Here is a 25,849-nt window from a genome sequence, read left to right as displayed (position 1 = left end):
ATTGCACATTCCCGTACTCTACAACCAAAAAATTCCGCTCTTGGGTACATAATCACACAAAAAAATTTTGAGCGTGTATACCAGGAGATAAGTACAAGAAGGTTCATAGCATTGATTTTAAAAACCAAAAACTGGAAATCATCAAATACTCATGACAGTAGAATAGGTAAATGTATTGTCTTATATGCACACATGGAATATTACACAGCAGTCAAAATAAATATACTTTATAACTATAAACATACATATAGATAAATCTCAGTAATATATTGAGTGAAAAAAGCAAGTCCCAGAAGATTACTATCTAACACTTTTTATAAATTTTAAAAACAACTTAAAACTAAATATTATCCAGAGTCCATTCATATGTAATAAAACTAAGCAAGGAAATAATGAAAAATGTACCATTGGGTAACCTTGGTTGGGAGAAGCAGGAAGACAGTGGAAGATGTGCACATAGGTATTGTCGATGTTACGGTTCTCAGGTTGGTTAGGTGTTGGTTTTGTGGCTATTTGTTATGCTCGTTGTGCACGATCATCTCAATATAAACAGACGTAAAATTTGATAAAATTCACATTCATGATTTTAAAATTCTGCAGCAAATTAATAATAGAAGAGAAAGTCTTAATCTAATAAAATATATGTACAAAAAAGCTGTATTAAAAAGCATTCTCAGTGCAGAAATGTTAGACATATTCTTTTAATGTCTGGGTTTTCGTTGTTGGATTATTTTTAATTATTGTTTCCATCTTGAAAATACAGCCACATTAGTAGTTGTGACCCGAAAGTTTTCAAAAAGAATATGTTATTTCAGAATTATTCTTCACAGTTTATCTTTCAATCTCCCCAGCAACAGTGATATTTCTGGTTCCTAAAGCATAATCTCTACATGACAGTTTATGTCATTGCTGTTACTTTTTAAAGAAAGCGCTACTCTACAAAAGAGTAGGAGGCAATGCATTACAAAAGCACGTTTTTGCAGAAAACAGGATGCTAAAAAGGTAGTAAATTGTAGGTGTGACCTCTGACCTGAGTGCCCCTCTCCCTGGAGGGAGACTGAAAAGTCGTTGTGTTGAGCCAATAGTGATTCTGTTTAACATAGAGATGTCAAAGCTTATATTCTGATTCTTAAACTAATAGATATTTCAGCATTTCTTGAAATACATCAAATTTCTCTGTGATAGGAAAGACATGTCAAAATAACCACTTTAGGCACAACAAGTCACAAGATCAAGAGACAAATCTTGTGAATTGTTTATAAAGATGAATATTTTTTTAAATTTTTGTTTGTGTTTTTATATTTCCTTGCTGACTGGTTCCATTGTAAGTAATTTTGTGAAATTTTACTTTTAGTGTTATTCTATACAATAGTTTCTACATGATTCTTCTTTCCTTTAAATCATTGTTTGAATTTCAGTAAAATACTTTTGGATTTCAGGGTCTTTAAGTGCTTATAATATCAAATAAAAAGGAATTATACCTCTATTTTCTATTTGTTTCACTTCTGATTTTTTTTGCAAATTATATTTAAATGTCAGCAGCTTTGTGCCTGAAGTCTCAGGTGGAATATCAAAGACAGTTATTGCAAAGGTGTTCAACCATTAAGGGTATCTCGTGAAATTCTTCATTTAAATCTATAAGTGAGCCTTCAGTGAAGCGAGCTATAGCTTGGGGAGTTTTTAAAATACTGAAAACATGTGCAAAAAAATTAAATAAGTTTAATATAATGAGTTTGTTCCAAGTGATTTATTAATTCCATACCTAATTTAAGACTATGGTTTATGAGCTATTTTACAGTAATAGAAAATATAGTGCATGAATAGTTTTAGAATTAAAGAATGTGATTTTAAAAATATGAGATTGTTTGGAGCTGATTGCACAAAGAAATGAGCCCTTGTTATGAGTCAAACATACATACAAGAGTCCCTCAAATATAGTGCCACTTCTCAAAAGAAGGAAAGTATGAGCATCTTATTGTTTACAAGCAGTCAAAAAGAACATATTTTATGAAAGTGATATACCCTATATTCAAGCCGTAATATTGTAACTGTTAGGCATATACCTATTTGGGGCTTCCTTAGAGATATATGCAGGCCATATTGTTCTATGGAACTTAATTAAAATATATTCATTAGGTAGCAGATTTTTTTATCCACCACCCAGTTTTATATTATGCAGCTTAATAAGCTCAAAAGACCTTGGACATTATATTAAAGAGAATAAATGGGAAGTAAATATCGGGACCTAAAGGAAAAGCTTGATGAGACTGGAGTTTCAAGCACACAACAGCTGCTCCTTACTTCCACTTGAGAGCAAAACAAATGGAAATTAGCATCAATAACAGCGGAAGAAATATAGATAAGATATTTATACCATAAATAAATTCATATAAATAAATAAAACATGTTGATTTTATGGGTATTCAATGAGGAAATCTATAACCATGGTTTTTAATGAGATTCTCTATGATGACAATCATAATTTGTGGTGACTGGACAAGTGATGAACTCAACAGCCCTGCCAGAGCCCACTGGAGCCTGGCTTGTCCTTCTTACACAAATAAAATGCTGACAGTGTTACTGACCATGCGTTGGAATGGAAATAATTTGTATCCTTTTTATCCATACTATATGTATACTCTGTCCTCTGGACAAGATTTTTTTTAAAAAGTCGCCCTTTAGGGCAGTCCACTTTCTGTGTCAGTGGTTCTTAACCCTGTAACCCACAGGCATTTCTCTTCCTGCTGAGCCATCTCCCTTTCTTTCCCCTTCCAGTCACTTCAGAGCAAGGTACAGACCTGGGCTGTTTTTCAACTGTTGACATTGATGGTACGTTTCCCAAAGCAATTTGAAGCATTTACCTCATGCCTGATTCCCAAGAGAGCCTGCCCCTTTCCACTTCCTTTTGTAAGGACAAGGAGGAAGAAGTTACATCTAGGTTTCTTTGCATTGTCGTTGTTTTAGCCCAAAAATCTGTCTCCATATAATGCGCACAGATCCAGTTAAGACTGAAAAATCTAGAATTAAGGCTTGCATGGTCTCATGAAACAAAATGATGTACAGGACTCTATGGATGACTTACGAATTGTGAGAATGACAGTTTTATATCAACATAAAATGCATAGCTCCTCCAGCAAGCACGGTGTATAAAAATATGTTGTGTGTTCTGTCACCTTTTCTACCTTTTGAGGGCCTCCTAATATTTAAGCCATGCAATGTGATTTGCCATTGCAGTAACTTTACTCTGTGGGTGTTTTATTTTCAGAGTTCTCATTTTTATTTATTTGTCACAGAACAAGAAGATTTATGTAAATACACATTTTAACACATACTTATATATAGAAGTTTTGTGTTTGTAAATGTCAATCTCTAAAATATATAATGGTTATACAGAATACAAATGCCTTTGATAAAATTACATTCAGTAAAGTAGTTGTCAAACATATATATTCAAATAGCTTTTTCAAGTGAACCATCAACCAAATTCTGGCTACTGAAGTGCATACAAGTTTGATCACCTGTTCAATGAATCTTTAGCTTTATAGAAAATAGTGGCACAATTTTTACCTATGCTCTCCTGTCACTGTGCTACCAAAAACCTCTAAATAACAAACAATTTCAATTCCTACTTAAAAACTCTGTTATTGTTTTCTAAATTACATGCAAATCATTTACCGGTAGTTTTCTTTGTTTTCTACTTCATTTGGGCTTTGGCATTGCTGTAATTAAAGTATCTGAATAATATTTATTGGATATCATCATGCTCTTTGATCTAAGACTTGGATTAAGTTTCTGTTAACCAATTAATAATGACCCTATCAATTACAGACTAATTCAATTGGCACCGCCCTGAATTTTTATTTATGGAATAAATCAAAGTTCTCAGCCTAATCAAAATCAGGCTTGAAAGGTAAATAAAAGGGATATGTTAATTCTACGCTCCCAAGGTGATCTTATTTTTGATAAGACCGATAACCCAACGAGAAAAATAAGATTCTTCTCCCTAAGATTCTAAGTTTTATATTTTTCTTCAAACACATTTTATTCTTTCTGGCATAGAATTTGGAGAAATTGGGTAAGAGCTTACCTGTTAACTTGATGTCAGTTTTAGTTACTTGTAACTATACTGTTTGAGAATAACTTTTCAAAACAATTCAAAAAATTAAAATTTATATAGAATGTTACCAAGATCTGCTCATTAAAAAAGAAAATAAAATCAAGTTTTCTCTTTATATATCATGATTGAAGTAAATTAACACAAGGGCACTAGATTCAATCTTTATGATAGTATTTTATTAACTCCTAATGTGTTCATAATTTTGGTTGTTTTCATCTTTTCACTTCTTTGAGATTTAATGAGAAAATTTTGATAGGTGGACTTCGATTTAGAACTACTTTTACACATAGAGTTTTAGTGAAGCCTGGCTGAATTTTCCCAAACGTTTTCCAGAGCTACATCTGGAGGGCTTCTCTGGAGCTCAGAAAGCAGACCTTTTTTTAAGTGTTCCTATGTTGAGCTTGTGAGGAAATCACTGACATTTTAACTCATTCAACTTCCAAATTGTGACTCTGCAGCTTTTGATCCTCTTCCCATCATCCATGAAGTGTGCATGTAAATACGTGCCAGTCGGGGACTTGCCAGGCTCTGGACAGAGTCCCCAGTATCTATAGTGAGGGGATTCCAACATCTGAAGCAGAACAGCAGTGGCCAGCACCCAGAGACTGCCCTGTGGACTAGAGGGCCCGCGATCACTTGAATACCACCAGAAACCGCATGCTGTGGCCAGTGCTCCGCCTCCCAATGTCCCATCACACCCACTTGTCCCGTAATACAAACCTGGCAACGTGGAATAGAATACCAATATTTGACCAAATAACCTTAGTTCTATGAATTTGTCCTAAGTAAATGAGATATGTGGCCAAATGTAAGGACTAGGATTTTACGAGAATATTAATTTAATTTTTAATTGAGGTGTAATTGGTGTATAACATTATATAAGTTTCAGGTGTACAACATTATAATTCAACATATGTATACACTACAAAGTGAAAGTATTAATTTTAATAGAAAAAATTAAGGGTACAGGGAGGAGTAAATGTTTTATAGTCAATAAACGATTATGGTAAATCCTTAAAATGGCATGTTAGGACAAAAAAATTCTTAAAAATAGTTTATTGACATAGAGAATTACTAGTGAAATATTAAGAAAAAGAAGACTAAACTAATTGACCTGCAAGTATGGACTACAGTTGCAGCTAACACCTGGTAACCAATAATATTGTTCAAATGCCAAGTACAACAAACTTGTCTGAAAAATCCACGTTTGGGGGGATAAAAAGCATTGATTATATCTCATGGTGAGACAGACTTGTTTTTTAATCTTTCTTTATATTTCTCAATTTTTCTTCAAAGCATGGATTACTTTTGTAATGAGAAAGATTATTAAAATAAAAATATTAGGTAAAATATGTTCATAGTTACCACGCTTTCTCCCACGCTCAGTTAAAACATGCAGTTGAATTACTTACACGATTCTAAATAAACTCTTTTAAGAAGTTAATAGTCATGAACTGACCTCAATCATGGGGTGCAGTTCAGGTGGACATATAGTATTATTCAGGTTATAATTGCAGGTAATTGTTAAGTACGAAATTATCTCAATTTTGAATCCAAGGCGGATGATGCTTGGATATTTGGAATATCTACGATACGCCAGGTGTCCACAAAACACACTCCGGAATGATCACCTGAGCTTAGAAAGCTCGTTTATGGCGCCATACATGTGATATATGTGGTTTTACCTGTGAAAGGCACACTATAAAACGCCAATAAAACAGAAACTTCCCTCTATCCTTTGAAAAGTTATTTTATGGTATTTTTTTCTTGTATTAGTGTTCATAGTTTTAAAATTCGAACTGGAAAAAGCAGTTACTATATTAAATGGTTTAAAATATTATTGGAAATTAAAACTTTTTTAGTAAAGGGAGGAATGCAGTAATGATGCTCAATAAAGAGTATATTATCAGGCCTCCATAGTATTTTAAGGATTGTGAACCTGTAACTTTAGAGCTACTAGATCATATCAGATACAGAAGCTGGATAATATTTCGTAATAAGTTGATCACATTAACTAGTTGGCCTGCAAATATGAACTAAAAGTATAACCAACATCTGATAACCAACAATATTGTTCAAATGCCAAGTACAATGAATTATGTGCCTTAAATGTAGCCAGGATTATATATAATTGTTTCATGTAATGTTAAGGTAAAAAATTCTTTATTGAAACCAAAATGTTGTCTAAATATTTTGTCTATAATTTAATTTTTAAATACTAGATTGTTATATTAGCTTCAATGTTATTTTTGTTTAATGAATTAATTTTTCAAAGCTGCATGAAGTTATATAATAGGTTGTCGAAAATAACTGATATAACATTAAGGCAAAAACTAGAGTATTTTAGATGCAGCTGAGTGGCATATTTCTGTGATAAATCTCTTTGGTCTTTTTGTTCGCTTTGCTGGCATACTTATTTATCTGTATCACTTTCTCCCTTTCTCACCGCTTTATGAACATCTCCATGAGAATCAGCTGACTTTCCTAGTCTGCCCTGTCTCCTTCCAGGGAGCCATCTGTCAGGGTGCTGTGCAGATGTCTGAAATGCAGCTCCTCTTGACTTCTCTCAAACAAACGCTTAGTTTTTCTACACTGTTATTTCTAAGTTAGACACTTTAAAAATGTCTATGCTTCACTAAAACGTTACAGGATATTTTACATTAAAAAAGCTATATTCCTACATAACCCTCATGCAATACGTTTTCCTATATTTCTTTCAAGCCTCTGTCTATATATCCCTCTTTCTTCACTTTTATGATTAAAAGGAAATAAATCACTCACTATAATTTGGAATCTAATTTTCTCTTTTAGTATTATTTTAGAACCATTTCCCTATTGTAATATAATCTTAATATTTACTTGGGGATGTGCAACATTTCACAAAATTAATCATATTATTTTTAGTTAACTGTTTCACCCATAAATGGAAATTTCAGTTGCTTCAAATTTTCTCTCCTTTAAGTAAAGATGAAATGACTATCTTTGTACACATCCTGAGAAGGTGACCAAAATATACTAAGACCTAGAATTTCCTTCTAGGACAATCTTGCCACCCCGTTTCCCTACTTCTATATTTATGCTTCTAATAAAGTGTTCTGAGACTGATATTAGATTCTTCCCCCATATTTATTTATTGTTTTATTGTCATCAAAGTCTTTTATAGCCCTTACTATATTCTACATATTGTTTCACACACTCATCTAATCTTCATAAAATCCTAAGAGGACTATTATCCTCATTTTTCATATGAGGAAATTGAGATGTAGAGGGATAAAGCAGCTTGCCCAAGGCATATAGCCAGTAAAAGCAGAGTCAGTTTGGGAACCCAGACCATCCAGCTCCACTAGCATAGGCTGTCTCTCACAGTCACGTTCCTCAAGATCAGAGAGGATTTTTAACTAGTTGCCTTTCCCAGTAAAAATTGGTTGGTACCTCTGTGACACCATGTTTCATTGACCAGTAATGTTATCCCACGTAGAGAAATGAGAAGGGCAGCTAGCATTTTCTGCTATGATACATTGCAGCATCCTTAGCCATCGGTTGGTTCTTGTCCATACAACATGCTTAGGACGTAGTTCCAGTTCAATCCAGCAAAACCTTTATTGAGGGGCCATTACAAGTAAGGCACATTTAATACAGATCCAGACATGAAGCGCAGTGTACTAAGCCAAATCTCTACCCGTGGACCAGCTCAGTGTCCTAAATAACCTGTTCTATTTGGGCCAAACCTTGGGAGGCAAGGGTCTAAAACAGCCGACGGCATTTTGTCCAGCGTGTTTGCAGTACAGCTTTACCTCAGAAGATCTACAAGGGGGCAGAGTGGTCCTGGGCCAGGGGTCAGCATAGGTTCAGAGGAAGCTCCAAGATCTCTGAGATCATCTTGCCTGCTGAACACGAGGGTTGCGTGTCTGTGAGTGTGTCTCAGAGTGAGCTCTGTACGTGCCCTGTTGCAGCAATCTCGTGTTAAGGGGAGGATGCTGATTATTTTTACACTGAAAGGAGGTTTGCTTAGGCCTGGTATTCTAAGTTTAATGTAGCAAATTTTAGGACAAAATCCAGCTTGAAACAGATTGCTGACTATTTAAGTCGAGAAATTGACTTTACTGGAACAAAAAAGAAAAACATTTCTAGATCAAAAAAAAAAAAGCTGGAGAAGGGGAGCAGTTAGAGTGGGAGAAAAACATATCTGTTAGAAAGAGCCAAGACACACAACTTACGGAGAAAACATCTCCACCCAGCAGGAAACCCAACTGACTTTAAGAAATGGCACAGAAAAAGAGCTGCTATAAGACTCCTCACTGCGTCATCTTAGCTAAGGACTTATAGAAACTTAGGGATTGAAGAATCCAGCCCTGGAGGTGTTCATATGCTTGGTGACAGTTTGAGTCCCTGTGTGCTTACAGCCTTTACGGCAATGCAGTGACTCAGAGTACTGTAAGATTTTTTTCTTTTCTTCTATTTATTAAGTGTTAGCAACATTCAGAGCACTTTGAAAACCAGCGCCTATGCCTGGATGTCTCTACGCAATTAGATTTGGATTTAGGACAGCAAAAGCAATCCATATTTTTCAGCTCAGCCAGCTGAAGAACAGAGAGGAAATTCATGTTAGAAGACAGGGGTCTCCTGGTATTATAAAGCTAGGAGTGTTTTTTGTTTGGGGCTTTGAGTTGCTGTAAGTTTGATGAGTGTGGTAAGAAAGCTTTGAGATTCTTTAGAAGTTTCTGAAATTGTCACAGGGAATGGGAAGAGATCACTGAGTGAGAATCCATGTACATGGTGAGACTGTGAATCAGAAAGACATGGATTTGAGTCTGGGGTCCTCCTTTTACTCACCATTTATCTTTGGACCACACATCATGTTATGTTAGGCATCTGTTCCCTCATCTCTAAAGTGGAGACAACACGCTACCGTACAGTGTTGTTGAGAGGATTCAGTGAGGACATGCAAGACAGCACTTAGCATAGGGTGAGTTATGCAACGGTTTCCTTCCCAGGATGTCATAATTTTTGTCATCCTCTGTTGCTGCTAGACACACAAGATATTTTAGATAATATAATACCCATTTGGAAAATAGCAAAAACAAAAGTATTTTATAGTTTTTGATAAACTTTCAAAAATGTTTTAATAAAACAGTAAAAGTAGTTTTCTGTCTTAATCCATTGTCCAGTTTGAGCCTAATGTCTTTAATTAAAGAATGTTTCAAAAAGTGGGCAAAAAGCCCATGTGAATTTTTTAAGAAATATTCCTAGTCTGTGAAACATTGGGAACTATTTTCATGTCTTTGTTGATGAGCATCTACGTCACTAAATGTTGTCTATTCAATGCATTCTCCCTAGCTCTCTCTTCTCATTCATGACCTGTATCTGACCCACAGCTGTCTATTTGTGGCTATGTACATGTCACAGGATGGAGAACCTGAAATAGAAACAAAAGGACAGAGTGGTTGAAAGCCACCAAGTTCACACATGGGATCATGACAGTTAAAGATGATAAGATCAAGGATGTAACAGGGCACTTAGTCATAGGAAGTGGGAGGAAGTAGGTGGTTATTGTAGGAGGAGAGAGGAAGCTGTAGATCAAGGAACATTAATAAGACAAAAGGTAAAAGTCTTATAAGAATTGTCCACAAGGAAAACAAAGTTTCCTATATATTTTTTAAATTAGCAACATAAGATGTTAGAAAAGATGCGTGAATTAAAGAACAAAGAGAAAGAATACTAAACTATTCAATGTTGTATATTCTTTGATGAAAATCATCCCTATCTTTTGTGTTTCAATTACATTTTGATGAATTTAATGCTTACTAAATCACCACAGGTCTCATGCCCTTTAAGTATGTATTTTGCAGAAAGAAATACATCATGAGCACAGATCCCACAAGTCACAAACGCATATTTTAATCCTCTGTCATTTTTGAATATTTGACTTCTCCCTCAACATTTTTAGGATTGTAGTTTTCTGAAAGAGGATTTTCATTGGACAATGATTACTATTATGCAATTACATATTACTGAACTGATTAAAATTCATGGAAACAGGGTTGATTTTTTTCTTTAATGTTGAATTATGAAAAGTCTGATACTATTTTTATTCCTGATATGTACACAGCTACAATTTTATTTTTATATTATTGAATCAACCAATAAAGTCAGCAAATTGAATTCTGAGCACAAGCTCTTGGGAGAACAATGATCGGTCTCAAGGAGGTCAACATAGCCGGTTCCGCACTATCTGTGACACAGAACTGCACAGCTGGATGAACCAGTGGAGTATAAAATTGCTTGGTCCACTGAAACGATCACTGTTTCATTTTAAAATGGTCAAAAAGGTTGTTCAAGTTTGAAACTAAGTTTACCCAATGGCAAATCCAAATTACAAGCCAATAATAGACTCAGTCGTCAGTTTCAAAATACGAATAATCAACAGATTTTTGGCTTTAGCATACATATTTCTTAGTCTCCTAAATTCAAGAGACTTGCAAATTTGTAATGGACTCTATCGTGGCATTTAAATTATGTCTTTTCCATTTTTTTAGGTGGATCTTCTGGTCCCTACCAAAGTGACCGGCATCATTACCCAAGGAGCTAAAGATTTTGGTCATGTACAGTTCGTGGGCTCCTACAAACTAGCTTACAGCAATGATGGAGAACACTGGACTGTATACCAGGATGAAAAACAAAGAAAAGACAAGGTAAGTCACCCAGTGGTTTATAACACGCCGAAGTGGTGGATCAAATTGTATCCAAGCGTGATTGAATGAACTGCTTATACATCTCTACTGAAAATAATGGCTACATACACTGGAAAATATATGTGAAATAAAAAGCTTTAAAGACTAGCCCTGTAAAGGAGCTTATAGTCAGATAAGGTAATAGTGCAACCCATAGAAAAACAAACTGCTTTACTGATAACATTTTCCATAGTATCAATTATCTAAGATCTGACTAAGTAAAATTCGTCTTGTATTTTATAAACCTAATAGAAGCTTGAATAGTTTATCATAAAGTTCACATAAGCAGTTATTGTTTGAACACATGCTACTATTATTTTTATTATTAAAATGCATTACTGGTATTAGAAAAAAATGTTTTTTGGAGAAAAGTATTTCAAAGGTTAACTAAAATATTTTTAAACATTTTATAGTTCCTAGATTATTTTGACAATTAGGAATTTTAGAAATGAACAAATTTTGACTATTATACTAGATTGTCAAAATTAAAATATAGGACGTTTCTCTGCTTAGTTTCCTTGATTGTGTTTTAATTCATAGATTTGTTTAATTTTTTTTGACCTGTATAATCTGTTTTAGTATTACAATAATAGATATATTAATGCACCATACAATTCTATACCATATAATTTATAATTGTTTTTCTAAAAGTTCTTACCATTTTGAACATCTTTTCATAGTATCTACTGGTCTGCATTTCTGTGGGATCCTGGAGAAGGGAAATGTTCAGGGACAATATCAATCACTAATTGGATCAGTTGTTAAAATATGACCTCAGTTGGACTAATGAAATTGAAGTTAATTCATTGCTTAGAGTCTTTGTGGAAAGACCTCTAGCTTTCTGACTACAACAGCAGAAACAACATCTCTTAGTTCAAGAGTTTGGGGGAAAATATAACACGCTTTCATACATGTTAAGTATTTCTGAGTTAATAATGTGTTTTTCTATTTTATGTAACCCTTTGATTCCCTTACTGTTATTGTATTATTAACCAAACGAGAGTTGGGAATGTCTCTCTTTCTTCAAGTATTCAAAGCAGAGAATTTATAAATTTTCCCAGAAATACTAAGCCTGGAATGGCTATTTCAGTGAATCAACAGGGTCTCAATTCAGTTCACACAAAATTCATTTTAGCGGAGACATGTTTCTAGGTTTAGTTTATAAAAACCATACCTATTGACCTTTAACATCTCAGGACACATACATATTTTACATTTTAACATCTCAGAAATCAGTGTGTCTTACAATGTCACAATTTAATTGGGAGCACATTATTTTCTAGAAGAACATAAAATAATAGCATGTTTTATAATCAATGGCATCTTAGATTGAATGAATATTGGGTATTTTGTAAAACTGTCTTTAAATTTTTTTTTGAGCTTTGGACAAATATCTGCCATAATTTATTGCAAATAACTATTTCAGTTTCTTTTACCTTTTATGATAGGCATTCTGCTGCATAGATAATGTAAATATGTCCATAAGATGTTTTTTGAACTTCATAAATTATACAGCTTTGAAATTAATTTTAAGGTAAAGGAGTATTTTCTTCCATTATCCAGTACATCTATAATAGTGAAAGTCTTATATAGATTAATTTAGGGAAACAGTGTAAAGAAAAATTTGGTTAAACTGTTGTGCTGGTGAAATACTTCTTTGTCTCCATTTACATTAAGCATGTGATTTAATGATTATAGATGAATAATTTTAAAAATTGTTTCCCTTAATTAATAGACCATACATTTGCATATTAATGCATTTTATTTCATTATCTCAGTCTGAAATGTATGTATAATTTTTGTGTCTAGTTGGCCAAGTTACTTGATAGTATTGTTCAGGTTTTCTGTCTACTGATTTTCTATTTACTGATTTTCTATCTACTTGTACTATCAATTACAGAAAGAGCAATGTGGAAATCTCCAAGTATAATTGTGGATTTCTCTATTTCTCCTTGCAGTTATATAGGTATTTACTTGATGTATTTTGAAACTCTGTTAAAACATGCATAAACAATTAGGATTGTAATGTCCTCTTGATCGAATAACTACTTTATCATTAGAAAATGACCTCTTTATCCCCGGTAATATTTTTTGCTGTGGAATCTGCTTTGCCATATTAATAGAGGTACTCCAGCTTTCTTTTTATTAGTGCTATGTTGGTATATGTTTTTTCCATCCTTTTACTTTAAACCTATTTGTACTTTATATTTGAAATGCATTTCTTCCATGCAGCATAGGGTTGGGGCTTCTTTTTACCAATCTGACTATCTCTGCTTTCTAACTAGAGCATTTAGACCATTTATATTTGATATGCATATTGATGTAATTGGGTTTAAATCTATCATCTTGCTCTTTATTTCCTATTTGTCATATCTTTTCTTTCATTTTTTTCTGTTTTTCTGCCTTCTGTTGGATTAATTGAATTTTTTAATGATTTCATTTGTTTCCTTTGTTGACTTTTTTGCTATAACATTTTATTTTTATTTTAGTGATTGCTTTAGGATTTGTAATATACATTTTAAACTTATCGAGTCTACTTTCAAATGTTGTAGAGCCCCAGATACTTACCTCGTAAGCACAAGCAAAATAGATTATAGCTATAAATCCACATACTTAGGAGCCACATTTATTATAACACGTTTCTGACATTCCCAAAATAAGCCTTACTGTAAAGACATAGGCTTCCACTAGGCAAGATGGAAAATTATGAGAGTAAATTTACACATTCAGCGAAAAGGATGAAAGCCAGAATTCTCATGTGAGACAGTAAGTCACAGTGTCATCTATGCAATGTAAAAATTTCTGAAAAATTAAACCATTTTAATATTATAAACAGGACAATTGGCTAAACTCAGCCAGTAAAACTGGTAGTTTTAAAATTAAATTTAGCCAGTTTGTTTCTAATATTATAACTAATTCAGTATAATGAAGAAAAGCCTTAGATAAGTTTACTATTTATTACTGAAGGAAATAACAAACACCAATAAACTGTACATGAGAATGCAGCAATTACGATTATAATAAAGCAATACTTTATATATAAGAAGGAACTGCAGAGCGTAAACATCTCCAATCCTACAAAGAAGGGAATTTTATAAAATAAATGAGAAAATATCTTGCATAATTTCTTTGAACACTTGGAAATATAGGCATTTTTTACATATATATCAAAATATATACCAACATACCGATCAAAATATATGTTTATATATATATATATATACACACATATACACACAAATAACTATTGTGCTTTATTGTTATTGTGACTATTATGACTAGGTGTTTTACCTATAATTTCAAATATCCTTTATAGATGTGCTCTTCTTCTTTAAAGAGGCCCTGAACAACTTAGCAATTAATTTTTCTGAAGTTAAATAAGCCATCTCCTATTGATTCTTATTATTATTTGCATCATGTTTTCCATGGTCACTTTCCATAAGAGAAAAAGTCTTCAATATTTACAAGTACAAATTCAACTACAAGCTTACATCCAAATACGTATAATAAATGAATTGAATGTTTCAGGGGAAAATGTGCCTGTGAAATGTCTTATATAGGCACAGTTCAAAAGGAAATATTTACAAACAAAGTTTTCTAATTCTTTTTTTGTGTCCTTCTGTTTTTATTGACTGCTTGCTCTAATAGATTTTGGAAGTGTGGGTGTGGAATTCAGATGTACATCTATAAACAAGATTGCTTCAGAAAAACAATCTCAAAATAATAGCAATTTTCTAGGTTTACTGTAAGTGGTGTAAATGCAATTCTAAAAATGTATGAATACCCGTTCTGTTTTTTATTAGTCGTCACTGACTAAGCCTCAGGAAAGCAATGCCAAGGAAAAATTATATATGTACATAGGAGTGTCTAAATATATGTATGAATGTGTATGTATAGGTATATGTATGCGTGTGTCCATGCTCACCAACAGTCAATTGAAGAAAAATAGATGCCTTGTTCTCTTCATTGAGATGTCAGTTTCTCACTGCCCTCCCAGAGCTCTCATAAGAATTGTAATTTACGTTAGTATTTTATTTTTTGACAAAATTGCACATTAAATCTTTCGTAATTGATCATGTGATGATATTGTCTCATTACAATCCCTATATTCTTATTTTTCTCTTTCTAGTCTACAGTATTTTCTAACATTTCACTAACTTTTATGTTCTCTACAACACAGATGCAGATACTTTTTTTATTTGAAAGTCAAATGTTCCTTTGCTCTCATGAAAGTGACATTTGTTTTATACTCTTGGAGCTGTTTTTTACTGCAGTTAGCAGGAAAATTGCAACATTTGACAGACACTCTCAGTATTTAATTTTTAAGGTTATAAGCCAAAGTAAAACAATAATAAATTTCAGGAAGAATACTTATATGGAAAAATTAGAAATGAAAATGGATTTTCCCATCCAATATATTAGTCATAATTGTCATGGTGTTTAAATAAACCTGAATTCACACCAGGGGACCTTTCTTCTTTGGGGAAAAAACAAGATGGTAATATTCTATTTTGTTTTCCTCCCTGAAATACCCAGGTTTTTTGAAAGCGTAAGTCAAAAAAAGTGCAGCTTTACTCTGGATTTTCTGTAAAAGAAAATCCAAAATCCTGTTTCCAATAAGATTTTGCTGGTCCTTAAAGGTGAATGCCACGTATTTGTCAAGAACTATCCTGTAACATCTTAGTGAACTCTAATTCAGTGGTTACCAAAATTGTCTGATCATAACACCCATGGGGAGCTTGTTAAGAAATACAGATTTCTGGGCCCTACCTGAGACCCTCTGGAGATGAGCTGGAAATCTAAATGTTTACAGAGGCCCCGGATAATTTGACTAATAAGTAAGTGTGGAAAAGATGACTCTAATTGACACCAAAACCAAAATTAAGTTTTTGAAACTAAGCATAGTTTTGTATTTTTTCTAGTTAGAATGGAACTACTTATAATCCCTTAGGAAAAATTAGGTTGGCCTTTAATTTGTTAGTGGAAGTCAGTATGAATCAATGTCTCCAAAAGTAAGTTTAGATTTTAGTAAGTTACCAGTTCTCTTATGAACACCAGAAAGTAAACACGTATTAACTTTAAACAAATTTTAGATTTAAATAATACATGTAAATAGTTAGGAACACAGATTAGGTGGGAAAGTGTGAAGAAGAATGTGACATTTATACTCATTCACTCGTACGTTCAGCAAGCCCTATTGTCTACTCTGTGTCAGATGTATGGGGAAAAAAATCTGCATATGACATAGTGGCTCAAAAATCTCCCAGTCTAATGAGGGACTCAGGAAAAGTGGAAGAACTTTGATTTAGTCAGCTTCTTTTGAAGAGTCAAAATATAACCCACCCAGTGTATTATCTAATAAAACAATTCTACGAAAGAAGTAGCACACAGATTATGTCCTTTTCATACAAGTCCGTTACTCCCCAATAGAAAAAAGTTTCTGATCCTTCTCTCTTTTTTTTGTTTTCTCAACATCGATGTGAAAGAGAAGCAGCAACATAACAATCCTCATAATAAAGCCTCCATAATCTGTGTTGGAGGATACATTCAAATTCAACGGTAATTATGGATGCCACGGGGCATCCTGTCACTCCTGCTGACGCTGGCACTCTCAAGTAGCTGAAATTAAATTTGAATATTTAAAGCCTGGGAAGTCCAGCTCATCTGTGAGACAGACTGAATGAGATGTCAGTCCAGTAGTCAATAGCCACGTGCTTCTTTTGAAATTTGGTCTGGGTCAGAAACTTAGAGCCTGATGAATCCCTTAGGAGGTAAATAAATAGACTCCTCAGTGGCAATCAGCAGGAGGATGCTAGCAGGGGGGAAGCGAAAGGGGGTCAATTAGTCTTTCAAGGTGGAGCAGCCACATGTTTCTGAGCAGCAGGATCAAGGACAGATTCTCTGGATCTTGCATGGAGACCAATAGTCTCATCCACTCAGAGTCCCGGAGTCCTGTTACTGGTTTCAAATAAGACAGGGAAGGAAAGAAAAGAAGCTGCTTTTCTGAAAGCAATTTCCAAGAATGAACTGACTTTACACAGAACACTCCAATTCAAACATAACAAGTGAGTTGTGCCCCCACACGCTAGAGCTTCATATGTAGTCGCAGTAGTGTATATACTTACGTATTTGGTGAGTGACTTAATTGGAACTAAGTTAAGGAGACAACGATATAGTTTCAGCGTTGTCTAAAAATAAGGACAGTGTTATTTAAATAAACACCATCTGGTATCAACTGTTATTTAGAATTTTCTCTGCTTTCTTCCTTGTCGTAATTCAACATTATGGGACCTGACTAGGATATGGTTGGTGGGAAGAATACAAAATTGCCTATATTCACATAAATGTGGATGTCATTGGATTTTCAAACTTAGGACACCACCTGAGAATGTTTCTATTGTGGCAGAATGTAAAGTTCAATGATGAGCACGCTCTTTGTAATTTTAAATTATATTATATAGCACTGCTCAGGAGTGGATAGAGGGAGATAATGTTATGATTCCACTTTTAATGCAATAAAAACAGCATGGATTAGGGATTCAAAGAAAAAATGGTACAATCTTAGGGGCTAATGTGTTCCTCAAGACTGAATGAAGGTTGATAACGTGCAGAGACAAAATATTTAGTGAAAACATGTAAATAAAGAAGTTCAGTTATTTCCATAATCTATATATACCAACTATAAAATTCAAGGAAATTCTGTAATTCCTTATGTAGCTTTTACAATTCGTGCTCTTGCCAAAAACAGAATGGGACCCCCATAAATTTTGCTAATGTTACCGAGCAATGGGCTTGCTCTGCTCACCTCAATCTGAGCCAATTAATCATGAGTTAGACATTGAGAAAGGAAGTTTTAATTTAATTAGCCAGCATAACCAGGAAGACAGCAGACTAACGTCTCAAAAAACCATCTTCAAAAATTACAGAATCTTGAGGTGTTGTATAGGGAAAATGGGCAGTGAGAAGAGGGTCCAGGGATATTGGTATCCAGGCTTGACAGGCTCCAGGCGTCACGTTGTTCCATTCTTCTGTCAGTTGTGATGGAAAATTTCTAGGTGTGTTTCCTGCCTGTGGTCAGCCTGTTCCTGGAGAGAAACTCATAGAACAATGTTTTAATTCATCAAGTTATAGGGGAGTACGTGCATAAGTGGAGGCCATAAATCAGGAAAGCATGTGAAGTTTTTAGAGTACATGCAGAGCAGCGAGTGGTCACACAGAGGAGGGGCTGGGGCCATTTAGCATAACAAGATGGCCTCACTTATGCTCACTGGCCTCTGACCAGTAGGGCCACATCTCAGAAAATATTCCAGTATAGAAGAATTGATGTACCAAAGTGAAAGTTGTTTGCAGACCTACATCTGCCTACTGGATTGGGAAAGGACAACCACTTCTAACAAATTTAAATTCGAAAAGCAGCAGATTGTCACCAGTGAGTAGTGTGATCGCAGTTGTTAAGGTGCACAGAGAACAGCATGACTCACTTGTCAGAACCGGTTGAGAAGTCAGGGCTTGGGGTCAGAAACAAGGTGGAGACTGGATGCGAGTCCAGAGGCAAATAAACAGGACTGGATCAGCTACAAGGAGGACTGTATTTCCATTTCCATGTTTAACATGAGCTTCAAGTGTTCTGCCTACCATGTTTGCTCCTGATCCTAGGGTAAAGAAGGGTCTATGGGGCCAGCCCCATGGCTTAGCGGTTAAGTGCTCGAGCTCCGCTGCTGGTGGCCCGGGTTCGGATCCCGGGCATGCACCAACGCACCGCTTCTCTGGCCATGCTGAGGCCGCGTCCCACGTACAGCAACTAGAAGGATGTGCATCTATGACATACAACTATCTACTGGGGCTGTGGGGGAAAAAATAAAAAAAAAAAAAAGAGGGTCTATGAGCAGAAAAGGAAGAGAGGAATGGGAAATGGGGCTTATGGGATGGAGGTGAACAGGGAGAGGGCTAGTAACTTAATTATGATTGTAGAATGGAGTAACTAGCTACATGCTAGAGAGACAGACCAGCCACAGGAACAATCAGAAGCTCAACCTTAAGGAGCTCTTTAATTGTAAGAAGTCATTCAGTTTATTTGGAGACAGCAATAGAAAGCTAGTTGTCTTTCTTCAAGGTTCGATTTTGAAGTTGCAAAGAAAATTCTTTGTATGTTATTTCACATTCTATAATATTAAAGAAGAACAATGTAAAATATACCGTTAATTTTGGCCAATGAAGACTTTACATTTCTTAGATGGCATTTAGATTTTTTTATCTTCTTCCTTTAAAGCAAAAAACAGAGCAGAGGGCTTGTCTAAGGACACATCATCAGGTAGTAGAAAAAAACAAGTAAACATCAGGCACAAAATCCATAAAACTCATCAGTTTGGGGATGGGCTGGGGGCAAGGAGGAGGAAAAACATCCCTGCTGCCATGACTCATCTTTGGTGACAGATAACATCTCAGCACAAATGCTCTGAAACATCATTCTCAATAAGGTAGAAGTTTATGGAGAAAGGAGACAACAATGCAGAGAAATGCAATAACAAGGAACAAATATATGTTTGTTCTTTGTGTTAATTATTTATGTCCCCCAAACTCAGAGCTTCTTTATTTTCAGAAAATTTGATAAACTACCTTAAAATGTGAAACCATATAGTTTTTCTAGTTAACAGATGTTTCTGGATGAATGAAAAAATATGTGTGAAAAATGCAAGGAATGTGTTACATAATAGTGTTATTCAACTAAAATGTTCATAAATAAAAAATAATTTTTTTTATTATTACATGCTTTATGGTCTTAATTTTCCCAATGTTCAAATGTCAAAAAACTTAAAATTTGTAATTTTTTGTCTTCCTAATCCACTATCACTCATCAGAAATTAATAAAAATTTCCACACTGAAAATTCTGAATATCATGTTTATGTTTGACTTCCATATTATTAGACAAAATTGTATAATGACAGTATTACTCAATGGAAAAGAGTTACTCATTCTTTTATTTAGGTCATGTTTGTATTACTACTGTGAGGGACCATCAAGTGTTAGCTCAACTATGACCCTACACATTGATTAAAAATGTTACACATAAAAAATATTGATCTGGGGCCGGCCCAGTGGTGTAGTGGTTAAGTTCACGTGCTCTGCTTCAGTGGCCCGGGATTCACAGATTCAGATCCCAGGCACCGACCTATGCACTGCCTGTCAAGCCATGCTGTGGCGGTGTCCCATGTGTAAAGTAGAGGAAGATGGACATGGATGTTAGCCCAGGCCCAATCTTCCTCAGCAAAAAGAGGAGGATTGGCAACAGATGTTAGCTCAGGGCTAATCTTCCTCACTGGAAAAAAATATATATAGATATAGATCGAGGATGGGAGGCAAACTGTCAAATGCTGCCAATTTACTAAAGTTTTGATGAAAGTTAAAAAAATGTATTGAGTGGTGATAGGTCCCCAATGGAATGGTCAAGACTATCAAACTTTAACAAAATGTTAAAAATTCAAGTATGTTATTATTCATTAAAAGGCAATGATGAACCTGATAAAAGCTGGAGAGCTTAGCTGAGAAAAATTTTTAGTATTTTTGTTAGAAAAATTACAGAGTCCTATTTAATGTGAATCTAGTGATTATCATTCCTAGTCTGAAAATGAGTATTTGTTCAGTCTGCGTATGACAGAAACTATGTCATTCTTTTGGTTGTTGGAACTATGCATTGACCATTGGCTAGAATACAGAAAAATTTGAACCCATTTCATTTCTAAATAATTACCAAATAACTAATATTTTGACTGTTTAATATAGTATACTTTGAAGGTAAGAAAAATCCTCAGGGACATCGGTTCTACATGGTACCCCTGTCATTTTTACTAAGCACCATCACACCTTCAGCTGCAATGTGTTGAACAATTAAAAGTCTCTATTACTTTCAAAATGAATTAACATTCCAGTCTTTTTCTACTTCTTCATAGTTTAAATCTGAAAAAGAATAAAAGATACTGTTATAGTTCCATGTTTATGGGAAGCTATAAATGGACTTCTGAATCTGCCACACCCTATAGAATGACCCATTTGACAGTGATTGTTATGTGCTTCCTTTTGTTGGATCTTGAAGGGGAAACGCATTAATACGTATGGAGTGCCCTTGAGACTCACATCTTGTACTAAGCCCCTTCAGGCCCTTATTAAAGAGGCAACACATTTCTCCTCATCATAAAGCTTCTGGTGTAATTTGAGACACAAAACTGATTAAAAGATAACTTTATTAAATAAAAGATGAATCCAGTGATATACCTGCATGAAGGGGCATTCCTCCCAGATTTTTGAAATTGTGGACTGATGACCAAACCCCAGAAGACCAAACACAGGAATTTAAGTTCCTGCTTTCCAATAAAGCTAGAAACAAAATTAATTTTGTACAGGTAAATGAAATTTTAAATAGTTAATAATAATTAAAGGGAGGCATTCCTCGTGAATGAAAAGTATATTATTCTTACATAGCAAAATTGCACTTTTATTTCTTTTTTTCTTTTTGGTAGTTCAGCAATATCTGTAAGTAATAGCAAAGTTAACTTTTTTTTCCCTCTTGATATCAAATATATTTTAATAATCAGTATACTGTTAACTCATTGAGACAAAAAGACCCAGGATTCAGCTCAGACCAAAGCAGAGTTTGCACCTGTCCACCTCAAGGCCAGGATTCCCTGTGCTCTTCTTTTAGGGTTGCCAGACTTAGCAAATAAAAATACAGGACATTCTGTTAAATTTGAATTTTGGATAAACAATGAATGATTTTTTAGTATAAGTGTATCTCAAATGTTATATCTTGCAACTCTATCTCTATTAAAGATCTCCCAGATCTTCCAGCTGGTCCAGATGGTCTCCTGAGAATACCCAGAAGGAGAGACCTTAAAGGAGAATGCCTTCCTTCTATGCCTAAGCAAACACATACTTACGCACACACCCACACACCCTGTTTCAGCTTGGAGATTCCACTTTGCCACCTCATCATCCAGCTCCAGGATCATCTTCTGCCACTCCCTGACACTCTTTTCTCCTCAGCACCAGTCTGGCTTAGAAGACACATTTCTGAATGCTTAAATCACTGCTGTGCTCATACATATAGCTCTGTACTTAGCCGTTTCTGACCAAGATAGGATGAAATTCTTCAAAGAGACATGGAGTGAGGAAAAGGTTCCTAATGTAAGGCAGGAATTATCAGACACCAATTTCTCTACTGCCTCGTCATTTAGATATCATTTATGAAGGGGTAGAATCAGACTACAGATTGTTCTGATAAAATGCAAAATGGCTGGTGTGATTTAGGAAATTCTGAGAAATGAGCATTGGGCTTCAATAGAGAGGCAGACTGCTCTGTACTTTCATAGAAAAGAGGAAAGGCATTTCTACATTTCTGATGTTAGTTTAAAAAGAAAAATTAGATAGTCTTACTCTCTAGCTACTCCTGGTAATATCTCCTGGAGATATCTTCGAAAAGCAGATGATTTTCCAGTTCTGTTTTTTCTGTAGGAATATTTCTTATGGCAGTCAAAATCTGAGTGCTAGAAAGCAGATAGTTTAAAAATATAGCCACAGTTTAGAATGGCATATTTTATGTTTCATAAATCTTTACAGGCAATCACCCTATGTGATATATTTCCAAGGGTATTCTTGTTACTTAAAGAGACTTTCATCATAAGAGAAGTTAAACATGGCGGTGTGTCCTACCTACTGACTTTTAGACTGGGCATCCTAAATGCTGGCGAGTTTGGGAGAAGGAAGATAACAGTCGACAGAGTTAGAATATTTTGCTTTGATTTTTTTCCTTGGGTCTTTTTCCAAGGCCAAGACTTAATAACAAAATTATATGAATTTCTCAGGGAGGCTCTTTTGGCTCTTTCTAAGAAGCTGCCAGATCTTCAGCTACTTGGTGCCAAGGTTATACAAGAAAACCACAGAAAGAACAGAGATAGCTCCTCTGTCCCCAGTGTCTTTCTCCTCTCATCTCGCTAAATTGGATCTTAGCAATTCCTTAGCTCAACTTGTCACTTTCACAGTGGACTAGGGCATCACAGATATAACCTATGCCAGCTTTCCAGTAATAGAGAGGTTGATATTACTGGAGAGAGTTGGATTCCTTAATTTCATACCTCTTCGGGTCAGTTGAGCCCTTTTATGAGAGGCCAGAAGTTAAAAGTTCTTAAAAATACTCCCAAAGATGTGCCATTTCCTCTTTTATCCCAACTCTCCCGACCCACTGAGTACCAGGAAAGAGTGAATTTTAGAAAGACATCACAGCTCTCTTTCCCAATCAAGAATTAAATATCAGCGAACCAGCATCCACATCAATTACAGGAAAATGAAGGAGAATGTGTGACAAGTTGAAGAGCAATAAATGGCCCTTTATTGCCAGAGTAGAAAAAAAGACAACATATTTTCATTTTTTGGCCAATTATTTTTAGAATCTCCTATTCGTGCATTTTGAAAAATAATGTCTAAAAGAAAGAACAGTAGACTGCAAATGGTGCTGCATGAATTCTAAGTAAGCACCAAATTTGTGGTTTAGTAAAAAATTTCTTGGGATATAATCAGAAATTATATACACTACGAGCATGAAGCAAAGCCAGATCAGTTCAGTGAAATGTAGCATTCCCTGAAGCCAAAGACCTAGTTTTTTACATAATTACAAACGAGAGCAAACTTCAGAGCCACAAGAAATCTCCTGAGAGCAACAATGGGAGTGGAAATTATTTTCTCACAGAATCCATATATTCAGTTTAATGGCTTAAAATGATTCATGCACTGGTGGAAGAAAGACATGGAACTTGTCCTCATGTTTTTCTTTTCACGTCCCCCATCAAACAAAAATGTCCTATAATTGCACCTTTGAAGTTGAATCTTTGGCTAGTCAGTTTGAAAGCCTCATACAATGTCACTGAGGGAGCTTGGGAAGCAAAGAAATCTCTGAAGCAACCAAGGTCCAGATTTTTAAAAGGGCTTATGGAACAAAACAACATTTTGAAAGGAACATAGAGAAAAATTGGTATCCAATATGAAATATGGTGCAGAATTATTTATATATGTCACCATGCTCTACAGCTTCCGGGAAACCTGACTGCAGTTTCTCAAGGGATTTCTAATTAGTCCCCCATAGATGGCCAAAGTAATATTCCCCAAAGAATGTATAAGCCTTTGCAGAAATGATATTAAAGAAATACAGAAGAATAAGGATGTCGAATTGTTTTATTACTGAAATATCAAACAGAACAAGTAACACTAGTTGTTTAATATATTTATTAAGTTTGTGTCCATGAAAATAAATATCATACAGAAAATAAAAATAAGAAGAGCAAGTAAAATAGAGAGAGTAGAACCTGAGAGTCGAGGATTTAGAAAGTGTACTCTAGGGCCACAATAAATAAGTTTCAGTAGGTTGTGACGTCAGGATTTATTCGAAGAATCAGAAAAGAATAAGTTCACAATTAATTTTGAAGCCTGAATATCTGTCACAGGCCCAGCCCGTGATGTTGAGAAAGTTTTTGACACAATCTTTTCAGACAATTGAGGTCCCTTTTCAGACTAATCAATTTTACAAATATCAAAAAGTCCTCTGTGAAACCTATAACTCTTCAACATCTATTACTCACTGCAAAGTTTGGGAGTTCCCAAATCCACCCTCACTGCTGACACCAATTGCAAATTCGGAGGTTCCCAAGACCACCGCAGGTGTGACAATTCACTGTAAGGACTCACAGAACTCATTTAAAACCGTTATACTCACAGTTACAGTTTATGACAGTGAAAGGATTTAGATAAAAATCAGCCAAGAGACCAGGCGTATGGGGCAGAGTCCAGGAGAGTTCCAGGCCTGAGCTTTCAGTGGTTCTTTCTCAGTGGAGTCGTGGACAGTGCTAAGCTCTCACAGCAATGATGTGTGACGACATGCACAAAGCATTGCCAATGAGGGAAGCTCCCCTCAGCCTTGATGTTCCGAGTTTTGATTGAAGCTGGGTCATGCAGACATAGTTGATCGCCTGCATGTCTGACCTTAGTCTCCAGCCCTTCCAGTGGTCAAGCTGGCTCAAAGCCCCCACACTAAATCATATTGTTAGTGTAGACTATCTGTTGTGGCCCAAGGCCCCCACATAAACAAAGACACTCTTATCATGCAGGACTTTTCCAAAAAATTGATATTATCTCCCAAAAGCTGAGGGCAAAGGTCAGGCCTCCCTCTGGGGAAGGTTAACCTTTTACTGCATGCTCATATTACACAAAGTTGTACAGAACTGTACATTTTTCACTGGAATGACATGTGTCTGCAAATGCTATGATTATACTAGAATGGACACGTCCTGAACGATACAGAAATGTTCACCTGCTGACACGTTGTTTTGGTTGCCTATGGCCTTGCTTCATCTGCACCTTTGGAGGGCAATAGTTCTTTTCAAGATACTTTGGGTTGGAAGACACTGTGGCAATTCCCTCTGCTGATGAGGATTTTGCTGCAGCATCTATTGGGATGTCCTATAGGAGGGCTCATCCCTCAGCTCGTTGTTCTGCAGACTGATGCTCAATGCAGACTCTGGTCAACACAATCTACTATCTCCAACAAAAGCCTTGTTGTTGTTGTTTTGGTGTACCTCTTAGAATATGATTCTTGGTATGCACTATTTTCCAAGGAACATTCTCTAGAATATTGAAATTTAGCTGGAAACTGGTTTCTTGTTTCCTTATTACATCTGAAAGAGTGTACTTATATTTAGACTAATTTTGTTACAGAGTTTCATTGGTTTCGTGGAATTGGTTGTAGAGAAAACCATCAAGAATGATATACCAGCCATTCAATCATGAAATGGTTTCAGGATGCTGGTAAATTTTCCTAGAAAATTGAATTCTCTGAATAATAGCTAGAGTCTATGTCGGCTAAAAGAATCAAACTTGGGTTTCAAACTTTTTATATCCAATCAGCAATAAAAGTTTCACACGTGTAAAACATCCAATAAGATTTTTTTAAAATGGATGTAG

The 25,849-nt window shown here is 35.2% G+C and overlaps 1 protein-coding gene across 2 annotated transcripts in view; it reads left to right on the top strand.

Annotated features, from left to right (window-relative positions):
• EDIL3 (EGF like repeats and discoidin domains 3) overlaps window positions 1-25,849 on the top strand; it is a 372,749-nt gene that overhangs the window by 338,391 nt on the left and 8,509 nt on the right. For both annotated transcript variants that reach the window (XM_058526450.1, XM_058526363.1), the window contains one exon: window positions 10,654-10,809. In XM_058526450.1, the coding sequence (XP_058382433.1) occupies window positions 10,654-10,809 (156 nt within the window). The remainder of the gene's footprint in view (window positions 1-10,653; window positions 10,810-25,849) is intronic.

The sequence above is a fragment of the Diceros bicornis genome, chromosome 1 (assembly GCF_020826845.1).
Source record: "Diceros bicornis minor isolate mBicDic1 chromosome 1, mDicBic1.mat.cur, whole genome shotgun sequence".
In the NCBI taxonomy this organism is placed as follows: domain Eukaryota; kingdom Metazoa; phylum Chordata; class Mammalia; order Perissodactyla; family Rhinocerotidae; genus Diceros; species Diceros bicornis.
This window is presented reverse-complemented; position numbering and strand designations above follow the sequence as displayed.